Here is a 20,570-nt window from a genome sequence, read left to right as displayed (position 1 = left end):
AACCCTGCCTCCTCTGGAAAGGCTGCCTTTATGTCTTCATCCAAGTTGTGTTAGGTTTCCTTAACTAAGTTTCCATTTCTCCTTACATCTCTTCTAATATTCACATTTTGTTTGATACTTTCTCCCTATAGTCAATGAACCTCTTCAAAATAGGGAAAGGTCTTCCATTCAAAGTGTTGACACATGGCAGGGTCTCGATATTTGTAGAATGAATTAATATCTTACATACATTATAAATTTTAAGTTTATATGGATATGTGGGTATGCGGGTGTGTGTGTGTGTGTGCCCAACACTCACTACACACCCTACCCCTATCATTCTTCTAAAGCAAATAGCCAAAACCTAGCTAAAGATTTTCAAGTTATAGCCAAATCCAGAAGTTAAGATACAAGGGGTATTACTTGCATTAAATAGAAAACTTGTGGCATTTTATTATTTACCAAAAACAATAATGTATTGGTGTCATGTAATAAAGGTTTTACTAACTGTTGAATGAACATTTTGAATTTAAGTAGATGAATAATTATGCCTTAACAGGTTTGATACTGAAATATTTGTTTTAAAAGTCTCTATAATAAATTATTATTAATGCTGCCAAAAAGCTGTACTGAAACCTTGGTACTATTATTTCCTATGTATTTAATGCACTGTAAGTATCTTGGCAAAATAAACAATAATTATATAAGAGCCACATATAAAAATATTTACTTATATACCTTCATCATCAGTATGGAGTTTGGCTTCCAGTTCCGCTATCTTGTGTCTTATTTCAAGCATTGATAGTTGCACTATATCCCTATTATTAAAAATATCTTGTTATGATCTAATTATAATGTATAAATAATAACATATAGTAACACACCACTACTTTAGGAACAATTTATTATGAAACATCACTATTGAAGGCATGGTTGAGAATCCGAAATCAGGCAAATGGAGACTTCTGATTACCAAGGTCCATACAGACCCGAATATGCACTAAAGCTCAGAAGCCCCCTGGTGACCTTTAGAAACCCTTTACTCTTAACTTAAATATGATCCCAAGAAGTTGTTATCTGGTTTCTCAAGGCCTAAAAAATTAACTGGGATGAGAGAATGGAATAGCTAGGGCAACAGGTAACTGAAAACCTGAAACAAAGAGTAAAAGAGGAACTAATAAAAAAATAAATAAAATATAAAAATATATATAAATATAAATATAAATTAAAAATTAAAAAAACCCAGTAATTTAAAAAAACCCACATACACACAAATAGCATTCCAGAAATTATCTATTTAGGACATCAGTAAAATAGCACATTAATTATCAAAATATGGCAAAATCATTTATGCACTATGTACTTTTGATTGCCTATTATGTCAAGGCATTGTGATAAATGCTGAATATACTACAGTGACTACATGAACTGAACAATGACACTAACAGTGGCTAACATCCATCGAGTGCTTATTATAAACTGATGTTAAGTGCTTTACACACTTTTCATTCAATCCTGGCAACAACCACATGGGGCATAATGATTTGCACACCAATCTTAGAGTTGAGTAAACTGAAGCTTAGTGGTTCATTAACTAGCCCAAGATCATGTAGTTACTCAGTAGTAAGAGCTGCAATTTAAATTTATGCAGGATTCCTCTAAAGTGCTTGCTTTTATACTCTACTGACTCGGGGAACATTCCCAGAATGTAAGCATTCTCAGAATGCTTACCGCTTAATATTAGGCCAAGAAATAACCAAGCAATTAAACAAGTGTTGTTAGAGCTACAACAGAGGAAAGCACAGGAAGCTTTAGGGGCACAGAGGTGACTATAAATCTCATGGGGCCTGCTGGTGAGACTGTGGGTATCAAAAAAAACCCACTTAAAATGTCTCAAAGATTTAATAAAAACTATGATATGGAGTATTTTTAAAAAGTACACAGGAGGAGCATTATTTTTACAAAATGTCACCGTTTCATAATTTCTCCTCAAGGGATATTAAGACAAGCATAACTAAACAAAACCTTTGTTTTGAAAAAAGCTCAGAAAAGCTGAATTTAGCGGAACATGAAAATCAAAGACATATTTCAGCATTACAGTATATGCACACCATACACTCCATCTGACTTGATGCTAAAGACAGAAGATCCTACCTCATAATCTGCCTATTTTTATTTTATTTTATTGCCAAGCAGTCAAAGAGGCAAATGAATCTTTCCTACAAAACAGTTTCTACAAGTCGCCGGACTGCCGGGGTATTAATCACATTGCTGGCGTCACATCGACCTCAGTGGCTCCAGCTTTCAACAGCAGGGCACACACATGGGCATCTCCTCAGGAGGCGTGTACCTGAACCAGACACCCGCGTGGTAGCCCGCGCGCCGCCCTCCAACTCACTTCAAATGGATTTCTTCCAGTAACTCCATTATAAGGCGGTAGGTGCTCACACCGTCGAAGTTATCGCCTCTCCCTTCCTCCATACTGTGGGATCAGAAACGCCCCTATGCCCTTCGCCTTTTACAGCTAAGCCCACAAGACCTGAAGGGACATCCAGAAGCTGGGAGGGCGGGTATTGTCAGGAGCTGCGGTCATGGTGTACTCACAGTCGCCGGCTCCCGGGCGCCTCGCAGTGACGTCACAGGGCATCGCCCCGGGGGCGGAGGATGGCTTACAGACCTAGTGCAGGAATGGGACAGTTTCCGCCGCCACCGAGTGTAGCTAAAACGGAAAAAGGTCTCATTGTCCTGGAAAGACGGTGTCAGAAAAGCGCCTCTCAAGGCCCAAAAGCTGGGGCCCCATTCCTTTTTCCAGGTGGAAGGAGGACGTTTACCTGCTGCATGGCTGACTGTAAGGGAGTAGGGACTGTTGGCCTTGGTGCTTTTTTTTTTTTTTTTTTTTAAAAAACACTGACCCAGGCCTGATGTTTACTTTACTCATATCCCTTGTTAGGGAAATGCGGAATCCAAGAATGGCAGTGCCTTTCTTCAAGTTTACTGCATACTACAGGCTCTGGTTCGGAGTGCCTGAGGAGCAGACTTTGAGAAGGCAGGGCCTGAACTCTGAGTTGCCAGTACAGATTATTCTTTGTTTTGCCAAATCTGCGGACTGTCCGTGTACAACTGCTTGAAGTTTCATGCTTATATTTGTAATCACAAATTTTGCATTCTGCTCCTGACATGTCTGTGCTTTAGTATTATCCCTGGCTCCCATCCATCTTTGAGTAGAAAGATGGGCTGCCTTTACCTCTGACCTCTCTGTTACATTTTCCATATCCTGAATCAATTTAAGAAGTGTGAGCATGGGACATTTTCTGACACAAATCAGCACAAGTACTCTGGTAAAGAATTTCTTTATTCTGCTTATTGCTTTGTCTTTAGTGTTGAGAAGAGTGACCCATGGTAGTGGTCAGTATATACATATCGGTTATATCCGTAGGATACTCTTTCAAAGATTTTTTTTTTAAGCATAAAAAGCATACTTGGTAAATGCTTGTTTCATTGGGTTGCTGCTTACCAGCATACTTATGGAAACTTGATCATTTGTGGGAAAAATCGAAAAAACCTTTGAACCCATGGTTGCTATACTTAAAGTTTGTATAAAATAGTAGAATGGTTCATTAGATAACATGCTGGAAATAAGGCAAGTCTTCAATTAAAAAATGGGTTTTAAAAGAGCGAGGGGAGATTCTGGAAATTTGGAAAGACTGTAGTGGGGGATATTTTAAGCATGGGGACAATTCAGAATTTAATTGTTTGAATTGAACATCAAGTGTAGTAAGTAGCACATTTGGTACCTGTTTAGTGTCAAGAACCCCCCAGATTAGTAGGTGAAAAGAGAATTTGAAGCATTTTGAGAAATTAACTCAATTAATAACAATTGAGGGTTTATTACGTACAAAGTGATTTGTAAGAAATGCTAAATAGGTTCATCGCTTTCAAAAAATCCTATAGTTAATTTAAAAAGTTTAATATGGAAGAATTCCATCAATTAAGTCATGGAGTATGGCAATTCTTTACTCCCACTTTTGTGCTCAGCCTAAGACAGGTTGTGGGGAGCAAGTTGCAGGGCTCAGACACTCACCAGTGTCTATTCCCAGCCTTGGTGGCTTTCTTTGTTCTTATCCAGCCAGAATTCTTAGTTTCTGTCTCTCACAGACTGAAGGGGTGAGGATGGAAGTGAGCTGGGGATGGTTTTTTGTTCTCTGGTTTCTTTACAGAACCCTCTGCCTCTTTGGGTCAGAAGGGTCAAGAATTCTCTTCACCTCTAATGTCACTTCTAGATCACTACTCTTCCATCCTCATGTAAAAACCCACTCCCTTTTTAATTAAAAGAAAACTAATTCCAGAAGTTAACATAGTGTTATATTAGTTTCAGGGATGTAGTGATTCAACAATTCTATACATTACTCAGTGCTCATCATAAGTGTACTCTTAATCCCTTTCATCTATTTTGCCCATCCGCCCACCTACCTTTCCTCTGGCAACTATCAGTTTGTTTATACTTAAGAATCTGGTGGGTTTCTTTTGTTTTGGTCTTTTTTGTTCATTTGTTTTGTTTCTTACATTCCATATATAAGTGAAATCATATGGTATTTATTCTTTCTCTGACTTCCTTCACTTAGCATCGTATTCTTTACAACCATCCATCCAGTTGAAAATGGTAAAGTTTCATTCTTTTTTCTGAGTAACTTTCCATTACATGTATTATATAATGTCTTCTTTATCCACTCATCTATAGAAGGAATTGTGGGCTGCTTCCATAATTTGGCTATTGTCAATAATGCTGCAGTAAACAAACGTAAATCTTTTTAATTAGTGTTTTTGTATTCTTTGGGTAAATACCCAGTAATACAATTACTCAATCATATGGTAGTATTTTTTTTTTTTTTTTTTTTAAGGAACCTCCATGCTGGCTGTACCAGTTTGCATTCCCACCAACAGTGCACAAGTGTTCTCTTTTCTCCACACCCTTGCCAACACTTGTGTTTTTTAGTTTAGCCATTCTGACAGGTGTGAGGTGGTATCTTATCTTGGCCATCGGTGTGTCTTCTTTGAAGAAATGTCTGTTCATGTCTTCTGCCCATTTTTTAAAAAAAATATTTTATTTATTTATTTGACAGACAGAGATCACAAGTAGGCAGAGAGGCAGGCAGAGAGAGAGAGGAGGAGGAAGGCTCCCCGCTGAGCAGAGAGCCCGACACGGGGCTCAATCCCAGGACCCTGAGACCATGACCTGAGCTGAAGGCAGAGGCTTTAACCCACTGAGCCACCCAGGCACCCCATCTTCTGCCCATTTTTAATTGGATCACTTGGCTTTCTGGTGTTGTTATAGAAGTTCTTTATATATTTTGGATACTAATCCTTTATTGGATATCATTTACAAATATATTTTCCTATTCAGTAAGTTGTCTTTTAGTTTTGTTTCCTTTGCAGTGCAGAAGCTTTTTATTTTGGTATCCTCTTAATAATGGAGTTTTTATGGTTTCAGTTCTCACATTTAGGTTAGAACCATTTTAGGTTGATCAATTTTATTTTTGTGTACAAGTGATCCAGTTCCATTCTTTTGCATTATGGCTGTCCAATTTTCCCAGCACCATTTGTTGAAGAGACTCTTCTTTTCCCCATTGCATATTCTTGCTTCTGTTGTCAAATATTAATTGACAATGTAATCATGAGTTTATTTCTGGGCTCTCTATCCCATTACGTGTTGATCTTTGTATCAGTACCCCACTATTTTGATTACTATAGCTTTGTAGTATATCTTGAAATCTGAGATTGTGATACCAGTTTTGTTCTTCTTTTTTAAGATTGTCTGGCTATTTAGGGTCTTTTGTGGTTCCATACAAACTTTAGGATTATTTGATCTAGTTCTGTGAAAAATGCTGTGAAAAAATCCCTATTTTGATAGGGATTGCATCAAATCTGTAGATTTCTTTGGGTAGTATGGACATTTTAACAGTATTTGTTCTTCCAATCCATGGGCATGCAGTATCTTTCCATTTGTTTGTGTCTTCAATTTCTTTCAATGTTACAGTTTTCAGAGTAAAGACCTTTCACCTCTTTGGTTAAGTGTATTCCTAGGTATTATATTTTTGGTGCAACTATAAATGGCATGCATTCCTGATGTAACAACCTTCTACTCCTTCTCCTTGTTTCTACCCAGAGACTTCACAGTCATTCCTTATCTACTGACTTTGACATTAAAAATGTCTTTCCATGGAAAGTTTTCCCATAACCTTGCCCTTTAACTTGCAACTCTCATCGCTTTAATCTCCCCTCCACTTTCATAGCTATAAATACTCTGAATCCTGTCACCAGAGTGGCTTTACCTGAGAAAACTTAAGTTCAAAAACTGCTATCAACCAAAACCTCATTCTTTCAGCTCCCAATTCAGTTACTCCCTAAAGAGCAATGTTTTATTAACTAATTGTCTGTGGAGCTTCTTAAATCTGTAAACGCCGGGGCCCTATCCCTTTTCACAGCGATCTTGCTTCCTTAACAGCACACTCTAGCAATTTGCTCCTCAGCTGGCTTCCAAAATGGATTGGGGTGTGTGTGTGTATGTGCCTATGTAGAGGACACTTGCCATTAGTCACTGTTTCCTCTTAATGAACAGCTTTCAGGGTGATCAAATTATTTCTTCATATGTGACAATTTTTTGCATAGAATACATCTGAAGATATTATTTGGGGGGGGGCGCCTGGGTGGCTCAGTGGGTTAAAGCCTCTGCCTTCAGCTCAGGTCGTGATCCCAGGGTCCTGGGATTGAGCCCCGCATCGGGCTCTCTGCTCAGTGGGGAGCCTGCTTCCTCCTCTCTCTCTGTCTGCCTCTCTGCCTATTTGTGATCTCTGTCTGTCAAACAAATAAATAAAATCTTTAAAAAAAAAGATATTATTTGGGGCCTTCCCCCCAACCTAATCTATGTTCTTAAAGATATTCAGCTTTCTATATCTTTAAATATGAATAGAAAAAAATTTTGACGAAAACAAGCTATTCAGAAATAACAGTGAGCCAATTCCTCGTAACCTCTTTATACACACACAGGCATGCACATTTTTATTTCTCTCTCCTAATGGTTCTGTTTCTCTGGAACACTCTAATATAGAAGCTATACTTATAAAGATTATGTCTATTAATCTAAAATAGCAACCCACAACCAAATGAGCAGAGCAGAATGAAGTAAAATGGACAACTAAATACAAATCCAATTTTTGACAAATCTAGTTTTGCTGACCACTGCTCTAAGTTAACTTTGTAAACTTTAGGGTCCATTATTTGTCATTCCACTTCTCAAATTTAAGGCAGAGATTAACTGGAAGCTATTTACCAATTCAGTTTTATTTCCACATTATCCTTAGCCTTAGGGAAAGGATCCATTAATTCTAGGTGTTCCCAAAATACAATCCTGTGCATACATTTGAGGCCAAGTAATTCAGAAACAGTTTATTCATAAAGGGTGTTTTTAAGACAGTTTCAAATAAGGTCTAACAAACTAAGTAGCCATTAAACTAAAGTATCGAGAAATATCAGAATGGACAATAGCTATGAAAATCAATACCAATCATTTATAATCAGTAAACAAAAATAAAATGCCATTAGGTATTTACTTATGTATTTGTACCTTATAGGTCTGTGAATGTCCTGTCTTCTGACAGAGTAGAAACCATTATACCTCACCCACCATGGATTAAGCCTGAATTCTTCACATTCTTAACCATGATTATAAATAGAAGCTTTTCTAATAATTTATTGGCTTTAACATAAAAATTCCAATGACTAAATCCCAAAATAAAAATACATTTACCATCTAAAAAATTCTGTTTATATTTTTTATACAAATTTAGCCTCTTGGAGTAACTTAAAGAAATAGATATGGTAAAATAATTTCCTTAAGTACTTTTTTGTCCAATTAAGGTGATGATATTCACAAATTTTAATACGATATCAATCATATACCAAAACTTCCTAGGCTCCTAGTAGATCAATACCAGTCTAAATCTAGAAGATTAAAAAAAAAAAATCTTTGTATTCATTCTAAATGAGAAAGACCACCCCCCTTCCTAACAAAGATATAAGCTACCAAATAATTTTATAGAACCTTAACTTATTTTTCATGATTAAAAAAGTCTTTTAAACGTTATCTGAGAATTCTTTTAGTTTAGGATTATAATTATTTATAGCTTACACACTGAAAATTCTGATAAGCACCTAGGGGGAAAAAAAATCCACAATTAGTGCAAAGCCAGCAGACAATATTTTAAGTCATTCTTTCAAGTACAACTAGAGCTAAGGTTACTAAATGCCAAATTTTATGTAAATATATAATTTCCTATCTTGTTTTTTGAAAGACAGCAAATACAAAAATAGTTTAACATCAGGTTTAATGAGGTTTATAGCACATGTATTATTAATCTTATTTTAACTGCAAAAATATTTCAGCCACATTTAGAAAAAATAATGAGAATATAACCCTATATTCTAAAGGCCATATGCAAGAATACTGATTCTTTTCCTTGTAAATAGAATACATTCTATAAAGCTTATGAAACAGTCACTTCATAGGAATGAATACATTTTTAAAACACTGATTAATCTCTGGGGAATTCCACTTTTGCCTATTTAACAAAAATGTATCCACCTTGTAAGGCTTTGGTATAGGTGATGCACAGCACTTCCATCATTTCTCTTTCTTCTTTGCCTCACTCTTCTCTAGTTCCTTTGTCTGCTCACCCTTCTCCCTTTTCATGTTTACGTTTGCTCTTCCTTCTTGATTTCTTCCCTTAGAATTATCAACTATTTTATAGTCTTCAAGGAGTGTTTGTCCTGTTTCTTTTGCAGTTTTCTTCACCATTGCTTTGATACCAATGTTGTCAATATTATAGGCAGTTACACCAACATTGATGGCAGAATCTACTGCATCATGTGTAGCTTCTCCAGCAGTATGCCCATATCTTTAAAAGAAAAGATTAGAAAAAAAGTGTAATGAAATTATAAATATAAATTAAGATCTTTTGAATTAGTGTTAAATAGTCCCATGTTTAGTATGTTATTCCTGAAAGCAAAATCAAAGGTTATGTTTCAAGTTAATTAATAACTTAAAACACAGTAAAGAATAAAATCAAACTGTGCCAAGGCTGCATTTCTCCTTTAGCAAAAACTGTGAAAATAAACTCAGGCTAGCTGAGATTTATTTAATAAAGACGGTTTATGTTGAAGAATAAAATGTAAATTATAATAAAGTTTATTCATCAGTCACTATTTCCCTTTTTTTAACCCACCCCTTCTGGAAAGAGAGAATTTTCAATGAAGCAACTATAAGGCCAAAGAATCTATAGTCCCTATAAATGGTTTTGAGTTCTACCTTAACTAGACTTTGGTTAGGTCTTTTATTTTTATTTTATTTATTTTTTAATGAGGGATAGTGGGTAGGATGAGAGAGGTGAGAAGCAGGAGAGGGAGAGGAACCTTAACCAGGCTCCAGGCCCAGAGCAGAGCCCGACAGGGAGCTTAATCTCACAAACTTGAGATCATGACCTGAACAGAAATCTAGAGTCAGATGTTTAACCGACTAAGCCACCCAGGCGCCAGAATCTGAGGCTGTCCTTAAGCAAAGATTTTACAACACTTCCTCCCTCACTCCACTCTGCTGCAGACTGACTTTCTTATGTTCTTTGAAGCCATCAAACACACATGAGCCACCTTAAGACCTCTGTATTGGCTGAAATCTGCCTAAACTATTCTCACCCTAGGTATTCACATGTCTCACTGCCTAAGCTTCTTCAAATCAGCTAATTGTCTTCTCACTATCTCACCTATTTCAACTGCCTTACTCCATATGCTCTACCCCACTGCTCATCAATCTGTCCTTAAGCTGTTCTTATTGTTTAACTTATCACCTGCTACATACTATAGAACTTAGGAACTCCCATTGTTTTTGCTTTGCTTATTGTCATGCCAGAATAGAAACCCTATTAGAAAAAGGACTCTGCCATATTCTTTAATGTATCCTATGCAGTGAGAACACTGCCTGACATTCAATATTTGTTGAATGTATAGATTTAATTCCTGCCCTATCAACACAGTTTCTAGTAATCAAATGTATAGCAAAGTGCTTGGGAAATTATAAAAGCACTATACAAAAGTAGTCCTTATTGACAATTACCAATATCTGTGCTTAATACTGTTTCTATAAGAAAATACAAGTTAAAGGCCTACACAAATATACTAAAAATTATCCCACTGCTGTTTCTCTTTACCCTTTTCAAAGTACCAGGTTTTTTCTTGCCTAGCAATAACCAACAAAAAGGCAACATTTTACATTTTTCTCCAGGACACACTGACATTTCCTAGGTGATTTGTGATCTGTATCTGGACATTTTGTCTTAATACTGGATCTGTCCTTTGAATTCCCAAGTCCTCTATTACGATTACTCTGGCCTGGAACAGTGGATTGTGATCCTACTAGCTTGCTCATGCTTTTTTTTCAATCTCAGTGCCAGAAGTGTGAATCTTATTATGTTCCCGAATGAGGATTCCATTCATTCCTATGCCTCATGTTAATAATTAGAACCAGAGGATGACAGAATCTACAGTTTGTCAAACTGTATAGCTATACATTCTTTTTAAAAAAGATTTATTATTTAAGACAAAGCACATGTGCTTCGGGGGAAGAGGCAGATGAAAAGGGGGAGAAATAATCCCAAAGCAGACTCCTTAATGAGTGCATGGCCATAGGGCTCAATACCAGGACCCCAAGATCATGACCTGAGCTGAAATCAAGGGTCAAATGCTGAACTGACTGAGCCACCCAGGGCACCCCATACTACTCTTGACTGGGGCTTTCTCACAGTTACCAGACACCAAAGCTTCCTTAACAGCCACCTGCCAGTACCTGTTGCTTTGCAGTCCCTCAACATTCCACAGCATTTGCTGATTTTGCAGAAGACATGGAACCTTCTCACTGTCAATCAAGCCCCCACAAATACTATCATCAGGTGGCAATGGCTAAAGCTAAATGAGAAGAGAGAGGTGACAGCAGTTTTTTAGCACTGGAAGAGTGAGCTTAACTCTTGGTTGAGCAGGTTTCTCTTAAGGCTTCTCTTTTCCATGTCTGTGTGAGCTATAAGAAAGTGACATGGTTAACTTAAGAATTTGGCCGTATCAGTGTTTGTGAATATAGGAAATCCTCCAGATTCAGGACCTTTCACTTCCCTATTCTACTGATGCATTCTGATACCTCTAACTGCACTCATGACATTTTTATATGAAACACAATTCTAAAGGCTACATTATTAGTAGTAATGTGCTAAAAAGGAGTCTGTGTTGATACACTGAGGTTTTGTTTTCCCACACTATCTCCATTTCAGCAGCAATTCCTGTTAATTTGGTTAACAGTACCAAACTAGGAGTCAAAAAACTACATTTTAATACCAATTGTGCCCCAAACTAATCATATGATGTTGGTGAAGTCTCAACCTCTTTACATTTCATCAATTATTACTTCATTTAATAAAATGAAATATTTAAGTTAAAGCACTTTGAAAATTCCATTATACAATATGTATAATTATTTTTAAAGACCTTATAAAATGGCTTTTAAGCAGTGGTGTTTATTTACTTTAATATATCCTCTCTATCATTTCTGCTTCCTAGTATGCCTTAGAACCAGTATTTTTGGCAGGAATCTGTTCTTCTCCTCCTTGATAAGTAACTGCTCGGTTCTTTTCTTCATTCAAACTATACTGTAGATTCAGACTATACTGCTAAAAACTAAAAAGCCTATTTCTGGTAAAAAGACGTTTGTTTTTTATTTCTTTTTAAAAAGTTTAATAGCTTATTAGATTTTATATGCCAAGTAACACTACCAATTGAAGAGAATTAAAAATGAATATAAAGTATGCTCTAAATAAGTCAATGAGACTTAATATACAATTTAAATGAGACTTTTCAGAAATTTCTCCAGAAAATATTCTGGAGCACGTTCAGTAATGTCTACAAAGACAACAAATTGGAAGTGATTCTATATTTCATTAATTATAACAAAATTTCAGTCATAATAAATTTCTAGTAAATCTGCCTAAAATTCAATTTACTTTACATGCAACCTTCAAAAATATTCTTGGAAATATTAATCTTAAATATTTGAAGTAGAAATAGCATCTTCTTTGTCTATCCATCCAAGGCAGGTGGGTTGTGGCCAATTGAAGAAGGACCTTATAAGTGAAGCTGAGGAATTTAAACTTTATCTTTTTTTTTTTTTTTTAAGATTTTATTTATTTATTTGAGAGAGAGATAGTGAGAGAGAACATGAGCGAGGAGGAGGTCAGAGGGAGAAGCAGGAAGCAGACTCCCCATGGAGCTGGGAGCCCGATGTGGGACTCGATCCCGGGACTCCAGGATCATGACCTGAGCCGAAGGCAGTTGTCCAACCAACTGAGCCACCCAGGTGCCCCTAAACTTTATCTTGAAACTAATGGGAATGGCACAACCAAATTTATGTTTTAGATACCTCTAAGTCAGGTTGCATTGTGAATTGTAAGGGTGTAAGAGGGAGACAGAGGAACCAGTTAGGAAACAAGCTATAAGATGGATGAGAAATGATGAGGCTCTATTCTACAGTAATGGTCATGAGACTGGAGAGGAAAAAAATATAAAAAAAAGGATTTAGCGAATGAACAGCTGTAGGGTGATGCAGTTGGGATTTATGAAGCTTAAAGTTTAAAACAAAAATTAATTGGAAACATAGATTTGAGAAGTTGTAACTATAGACACCAGTATAGATAATATCCACAAAGAACAGAAAAAGACTGTGCAAAGAGTGAAAGCTTAGAACCAATATTTAAAGAATGTATATGGAAGACAACAACCCTGAGAAGCAGTCTGATAAGACAAAATTGAACTGTGAGTTAAATGAGAATACTGTTAAAATTTGTGGACGGCTGACCGTCCACAAGCAGTAAGTCTTTGAGCAAGATCAATCAGAAGGAGAGGCTACAGGGAGCATGTGATTAGACTTTATTCATGAAAAATGGAGGAAAATATCTAAGACATTAAAAAGACAAGTCTTTCAAATCTAAAGATAACATTAAATGGAACTCTCTGGCTAATATGATATACACTAAATCTGAAGCCAAACTGAAAGACAGACTTAATGATGAGTCAAAATCAAAAACAAGAAATTAAGCAAATGTAAATACAAAGTTCTTAGTTTTAGGTACATGTATCAACTGTCCAAAAATAAGACAAAGGCCCAGATTTTAAATAAAAGGTTCATTGATATGGGTCAATGAAGTAACAGCTACTAAAAAGATACACTCTTTGTGTTGTATGCCCTATTTCTCAAATGCTAAATATGACCAAATAAGGGAGGCAAATGCCACTGTATTCTATCTGGTCATAATACATAACACTACATTCAAATCTGGGTTCTATTTTGAGAAGAACACTGGTAAATGAAGGATTGGAAACCATACTATATATGGAATTAAAGGAACAGGGAGTATTTTGAAGTTAAGAAAAAGTTAAGTGGAACACATGATGATAATGTTTAAATACTTGTATAGTTACCATATGGAAAAGAGAAGACTGATTTTATAGAACTCCTGAACAGATGCTATACAGAACTGGTTTTGGGTAATATGACATCTGCCAAAAGAATTACCATCAATGAATTTGGATTTGCCCCTTTACCTAGTGCAAATTTAAGGGGAATTTTAATTAAAATTCAATAAACAAACCAATAAAATACTGTACAACTTGAAAATGTAAATTCCTTATAGAAAAACAATTTTACTAAGCTTATTCTTCTGAAAAATAACACATTTTATCTTAGAATAAGATAAAATTTTAATAAGGGGAAAACAAGAATGGATCTAACTTTCTGAATTTATATGATTTTCCTCTATTTAATTTTTTAAAGTTTATTTTTTTTTTTAGTAATCTCTATTACCCAGTGTGGGGCTTGAACATAGGACCTCAAGATCAAGAGTCACACCCTCTTTTGACAGAGCCAGCCAGGCACCCCATCCTCTAAACAATTTCAAATGGGAAAAAAAAAGGAGCTTAAAGCTGAAATTTAGAAGCTACGTAGAAGAGTGAGGAATTATTTAGTAGATACCATGCTGCAATTAAATACAGCAGATTTGAAGTTACTTATTTTTATTGTTCCTGTATGTCTTCAGGATCCTAAATTTAAAGACAAAAGTATTAATGTAACTGACAAAAACAGTCTTAATAAACAGTTCCTACATATTTACCTAAAAGTTTTAAGAATGTAATTATACAGCTCTTTAGATAAACCACTCATAATGAACATAATCTTTAACCATAAAACCATGAAAGGAGGGGCAGGATGGCAGAGAAGTAGGAGACCCTGTTTCAACAGTCTCCTAAAGTAAGCTAAGTATCACCAGAAAACTCTGAACACCCATGAAATCAGCCTGAGATTTAAGATTGTATACTTCTGGATCTCTACAGGGGCAGGAGATATAAGTGGAGAGGTGATGGGAGTGGGAACACTTGGACAGATATTGGAGGATAACAGAAGAGGGAGGGAGCCACCAGAAGCAAACCATTTGAAAGTAATACCCCAATACGAAAGTGCCCTGTGATTGGGGACCAGCATTAACTTGGAGACTGGTTAAAAGCACTCAAAAAAAGCAAAAGATCTTGAGGGGCAACTGGTGGAACTGGGCAGTTAAGGGCACAGACCTAAGCCCAGGATCCCAGGGTGGTTACCACCAGCGACCACTCGAGCCAGAGAGTCCAGTCCGTGGTCCCTTAGCCTGTGGCTTTCCGCTGCTTGTACCACCTCTCGGGCTGGATGCACTCCTGCCTGCGCCTCAGGGAGTCCGGTGTAGGCGCCAGCCTGCAGTCTCTAGGCTGGCAGCCGATTACCTGCGTGGCTGTGGGATGTGCAGCCTGTGCCTGAGAGAACCCAGGGCAGCCTCAGAGGTCAGGGTCCCTTGACTGGCAGCATTACACAACTTGTGCCTCCGCGTGGTGCGAGTGCATCAGTTGTGGGCGAGGGCCCCAGACAGTAGTACCGGCAATGGCAGTAACCTGGGTTTGGGCTCACCTGGATCAATATCATGGTTTTAGTGGCACAGAGGTGCAGAAACAAGCCAGGGCCTCGGGTGACCACCGATAATAGCAGCTGGGAATGTCCACCACCTGTGGTGTGGTGGAGCTGTGGTGTTCAGCGGAGTTTGCATGGGGAGGCGTCTGTGTGTTCTGGACCACCCAGAGGTAAGCAGTCTGAGACTTGTCTCTGAGGCGGAGGTCTGAGTGTGGACAGTTTGCTTTCCACTAAACCTCTGAAAAGCACAAAAAGCCGCCAAAAAAAAAACCTCCAGAGAACAAAAGCCTGAAAAACCAGTTTCCACAGATCCAATCCCCTGATAGGGGGCAGGGCGACTCAGCCCAAGCACCACACTCCCCAAGAAGATAAGCCAAAAGGCCCCTCCCCCAGAAGATAAGCCAAAAGAACAAGAGGATAACCACCACAGGGTCCCCATAAACCCCAACATCAGGGGTAAACAATATATTAATCTCTGGGTATTACCCCCAAACCTGTATATTTCATAGATAACAACTTTTCTTTTTTCTTTTTTTAAAATTCGTTCTTACGATTCTTATTCTTTTAATTTGTTTAGCCTACTTTCCATTATAACTAGAGGTTTAATGCAATATATTCCATAATAACTTTTTAACTGGAACTTTTTTCATACCTGTATAATATACCTGTATTTCTTTTTCTTTTCTTTTTTTTTTATACATATAGATATAAGCTTCAATGTAATTTTTTTTCCCTATTCAATGCCATCCCTATATATAAACCAGTTTCAATTTCCCTGTATCTCTGGAAAGTTGAGTCCTTTGACAAAGATAACAAGATTCACACAGGAAGAACGGAAATGACTTCCTTGCCCACATCAAGAGTTTATAACCATCTTCCCATCTTATTCTTCTGTTAGGGTTTCTGTGTATTTGTTTTTGTACTATATAAATCTTAGTCTTGGTTCATTTTGGCTGGGTGTTTCTTTTTTTTCTTTTACTTTTTTTTTTTTTTAAAGAATTTTATTTATTTATTTGACAGAGAGAGATCACAAGTAGGCAGAGAGGCAGGCAGAGAGAGAGGAAGGGAACAGGCCCCTGCTGAGCAGAGAGCCCGATGTGGGACTCGATCCCAGGACCCTGAGATCATGACCTGAGCAGAAGGCAGTAGCTTAACCCACTGAGCAACCCAGGCGCCCCTTTTACTTTTGTTGGTCTTTTTGTTTGTTCGTTTTTGTTCATGTACCTTATAAATCTTACTTTTGAGGTGCATTTTGGCTGGGTTTTCTCTTTTTTTTTTTTTCCTCTTTTTTCTTTCTTTTTGGTGGTGACTTCCAATTGCTCCAAAACTTTCCAGTGTGTACCTTGCCTAGAGTGTGGCTGATATATTCAGCTATACATCCCCTCAACCACCTCTCACCAAAATGACTAGGAGGAGGAACACCCAACAGAGGAAGAATCAGAGACTCTGCCCTCTGCCATGAAATACCGGATAAGGACATAAACAGTATGTTGGAAAGGGAATTCAGGGTAACAATTATCCAGGCAATGGCTGGCTTGGAGGAGACCATCAGTGGCAACATAGAAACTCTAAGGGTGGAAGTGAGGGCTGATCTGGCAGTACTAAAAAATGCTATCAGTGAGATCAATCTAATCTAAATACTCTAACACCTAGGGTAACCAAGGCAAAAGATCGAATTAGTGATCTAGAAGACAAACCGATAGAAAGGAAGGATTGGGAGAAGGCCTGGAACAAACATCTTAGAAGCCATGAAAACAGAATTAGGGAAAAAAATGACACCATGAAACATTCCAATGTTAGAATTATTGGGATGCCTAACAAATTACTGGTATGCCTAACAAATTTTCCTAGTCTGGGGAATGGAACAAATGTTTCTGTCCTAGAGGCAGAAAGGATGCCCCCACAAGACCAACAAATCTAGAAAGACCTCCAGACATGTAACTATGAAATTCACAAATCATAATTTTAGAAAAGGGGGTCCTAAGGGCAGCTAGGGGGAAGAGACTCCTCACATACAGAAGAAGGTCCACTAGAATAACATCAGATCTGTCCACACAAACCTGGCAAGCCGAAAGGGCTGGCAAGACATATTCAGGGCACTAAATGAGAAGAACATGCAGCCAAGAATACTTTATCCAGCAAGGCTGACATTCAAAATAGATGGAGAGATAAAGAGCTTCCAAGACCACAAGGTTTGAAAGAGTATGTGACCACCAAGCTAGCACTACAAGAAATATTGGGGGGGGGGGTCCATAAAAGAGGAAAGAACCCAAGAGTGACATAGAACAGAAATTTACAGAGACAACCTATAGAAACAAGAAACAACCGATAGAAACAAGCAACATGATGTCAATAAAAACTTATCTTTCAATAATCGTTCTCAATATGAACAGCCTAAATGCTTCCATAAAAAAGCACAGGGTTGCAGACTGGATAAAATGACAGGATCTATCCATATGCTCTCTACAAGAGACAATTCGGGACCTAAAAGACACATCCAGACTGAGAGTGAAGGGATGGAAAACCATCTTTCATTCCAACAGGCCTCAAAAGAAAGCTGGGGTAGCGATTCTCGTATCAGGTAAATTAGATTTTAAGCTAAAGACTGTAGTCAGATATACAGAAGGACACTACACCATTTTAAAAAAATTTTTTATAAACATATATTTTTATCCCCAGGGGTACAGGTCTGTGAATCACCAGGTTTACACACTTCACAGCACTTTTAACGGATCTATCCACCAGGAAGATCTAACAATTCTAAGTATTTATGTCCCCAATAAGGGAGCAGCCAACTACATAAGCCAACTGTTAATCAAAATAAAGAGTCCTACTGATATGAAAATATTAATTGTAGGGGATCTTAACACGCCATTGTCAGCAATAAACAGATCATCTAAGCAGAAAACCAATAAAGAACCAAGAGCTTTGAATGACACATTGGACTAGATGGACCTCAAAGATATATACAGAACATTCCACCCTAAAACAACAGAATACTCATTCTTCTCAAGCGCACATGGAACTTTCTCCAGAACAGACCAAATACTGGGTCACAAATCAGGCTCAACCAATACTAAAAGACTGAGATTATTCCCTACACACTCTCAGACCATAATGCTTTCAAATTGGAACTCAACAATAAGAAAAAGGTTAGAAGGAATACAAACACCTGGTAGCTAAAGATCATCCTGCTCAAGAATGTATGGATCAACCAGGAAATCAAAGAAGAACTTAAACAATTCATGGAAACCAATGAGAATGAAGACACATTGGTCCAAAACTTACGGGATACAGCAAAGGCAGTCCTATGGGGGAAACACATAGCCATCCAAGCCTTACTCATAAAAATTGAAAAACCCCAAATATGCCAACTCTCTTTACACCTTAAAGAATTGGAAAATCAACAACAAATTAAGCCAACCCCATGCACAAGAAAGGAAATAATTAAGCTCAGAGCTGAGATCAATGAGTTAGAAACTAGAGATATAGCAGAACACATCAACAAAACTAGAAGCTGATTCTTTGAAAGAATTAATAAGATTGATAAACCACTAGCCAAACTAATCCAAAAGAAAAGAGGAACCAAATTAATGAAATTATGAACGAAAGGGGAGAGATCACGACTAACACCAAGGAAATAAAAACAATCATCAGAAATTATTATCAACAGCCATATGCCAATAAGTTAAGCAACCTAGAAGAAATGCATGCATTCCTGGAAACCTATACACTTCCAAGACTGAAACAGGAAGAAACTGACAACCTGAGTAGACTAATATCTAGTAATGAGATTGAAGCAGTTGATCAAAAACCTCCCAAAAAACAAGAGCCCAGGACCTGATGGATTCCCTGAGGAATCCTACCAAGCATTCAAAGAAGAAATAATACCTATTCTCCTGAACCTGTTTCAAAAAACCGAAACAGGAGGAAAACTTCCAGACTCTTCCTATGAAGCAGCAATACCCTGATCCCCAAACCAGGCAAAGAGCCCATTAAAAAGGAGAATTTCAGGCCAGTATCCCTGATGAATAGGACACCAAGATTCTCAACAAGATCCTAGCTAATACGATCCAACAACAGTACATTAAAAAGATTACCCACCATGACCAGGTGGGATTTATCCCTGGGATGCAAGGGTGGTTCTACATTCACAAGTCAATCAGTATAATAGAACAAATCAATAAGAGAAGAGAGAAGAACCACATGGTCCTCTCAATTGATGCAGAAAAAGCATTTCACAAAATACAGCATCCGTTCCTGATTAAAACTCTTCAAAGCTTAGGGATAGAGGGAACATTTCTCAACTTCCTAAAATCTATCTATGAAAAACCCACAGTGAATATTATTCCCAATGGGGAAAAGCTGGTTCCCTTTGAGATCAGGAACACGACAAGGATGCCCATTCTTGCTACTGCTGCTCAACATGGTACTAGAAGTCCCAGCAACAGCAATCAAACAACAAAAATAAATAAAAGGTATTCAAATAGGCAAAGAGGAAGTCAAACTCTCTTCAAAGATGACATGATACTTTATATGGAAGCCCAAAAGACTCCACCCCCAAACTACTATAACTCATACAGCAATTCAGTAGTGCAGCAGGATACAAAATCAATGTACAGAAACTAATTGCTTTCTTATACACTAAAAATGTAATTATAGAAAGGGAAATTAGAGAATCAATTCCATTTACTATAGCACCAAGAACCACAGATACCTTGGAATAAACCTAACCAAAGAGGTAAATGATCTGTACTCGAGGAACTACAGAACACTCATGAAAGAAATTGAAGAAGACACAAAAAGATGGAAAAGCATTCCATGCTAATGGATCAGAAGAATAAACATTGTTAAAATGTCTATACTGCCCAGCGCAATCAATACTTCCAATGCCATCCCGAACAAAATTCCACCAGCATTTTTCAAAGTACTGGAACAAACAATCCTGAAATTTGTATGGAACCAGAAAAGACCCCAAATTGCTAAGGAAATGTTGAAAAAGAAAAACAAAACTGGGGGCATCATGTTGCCGGATTTCAGGTTTTACTAGCTGTGATCACCAAGACAGCATGGTACTGGCACAAAACAGACACAAAGACCAGTGAAACAGAGTAGAGAGTCCAGATATGGGCCTGCAACTCTATGGTAAAATAACCTTTGATAAAGCAGGAAAAAATATCTAGTTGAAAAAAAGACATTCTCTTCAATAAATGGTGCTGGGAAAATTGGACAGCCATGTATATAAGAATGAAACGTGACCATTCTCTTACACTGTACACAAAGATAAGCTCGAAATGAATAAAAGACTTCAATGTGAGACAGGAATCTATTAAAATCCTAGAGAACATAGGCAGTAACCTCTTTGACATCGGTCACAGCAACTTCGTTCAGGACGTGTCTCCAAAGGCAAAGGAAACAAAAGTGAAAAAGAACTTTTGGGACTTCATCAAGATCAAAAGCTTCTGCACAGCAAACAGTCAACAAAACAAAGAGGCAACCCACCGAAGGGGAGAAG

At 37.5% G+C, this 20,570-nt stretch overlaps 2 protein-coding genes across 3 annotated transcripts in view; both read right to left on the bottom strand.

Moving 5' to 3' along the window:
• The window catches only part of CCDC169 (coiled-coil domain containing 169), a 49,368-nt gene extending 46,759 nt beyond the window's left edge, over positions 1-2,609 (bottom strand). Inside the window, 2 exon segments of the mRNA XM_059144165.1 lie at positions 718-797; positions 2,378-2,609. Of these exon segments, the coding sequence (XP_059000148.1) occupies positions 718-797; positions 2,378-2,460 (163 nt within the window). The 5' untranslated portion in view covers positions 2,461-2,609.
• Positions 2,610-7,407: 4,798 nt separating this feature from the next.
• The window catches only part of SPART (spartin), a 38,395-nt gene continuing 25,232 nt past the window's right edge, over positions 7,408-20,570 (bottom strand). For both annotated transcript variants that reach the window (XM_059144163.1, XM_059144162.1), the window contains exon 9: positions 7,408-8,930. In XM_059144163.1, the coding sequence (XP_059000146.1) occupies positions 8,657-8,930 (274 nt within the window). In that variant the 3' untranslated portion in view covers positions 7,408-8,656. The remainder of the gene's footprint in view (positions 8,931-20,570) is intronic.

This window comes from Mustela lutreola, chromosome 13 (genome assembly GCF_030435805.1).
Source record: "Mustela lutreola isolate mMusLut2 chromosome 13, mMusLut2.pri, whole genome shotgun sequence".
NCBI classification, from domain to species: Eukaryota; Metazoa; Chordata; class Mammalia; order Carnivora; family Mustelidae; genus Mustela; species Mustela lutreola.
Note: the sequence above shows the minus strand (reverse complement) of the source record. Positions and strands in the feature narration are given on the sequence as shown.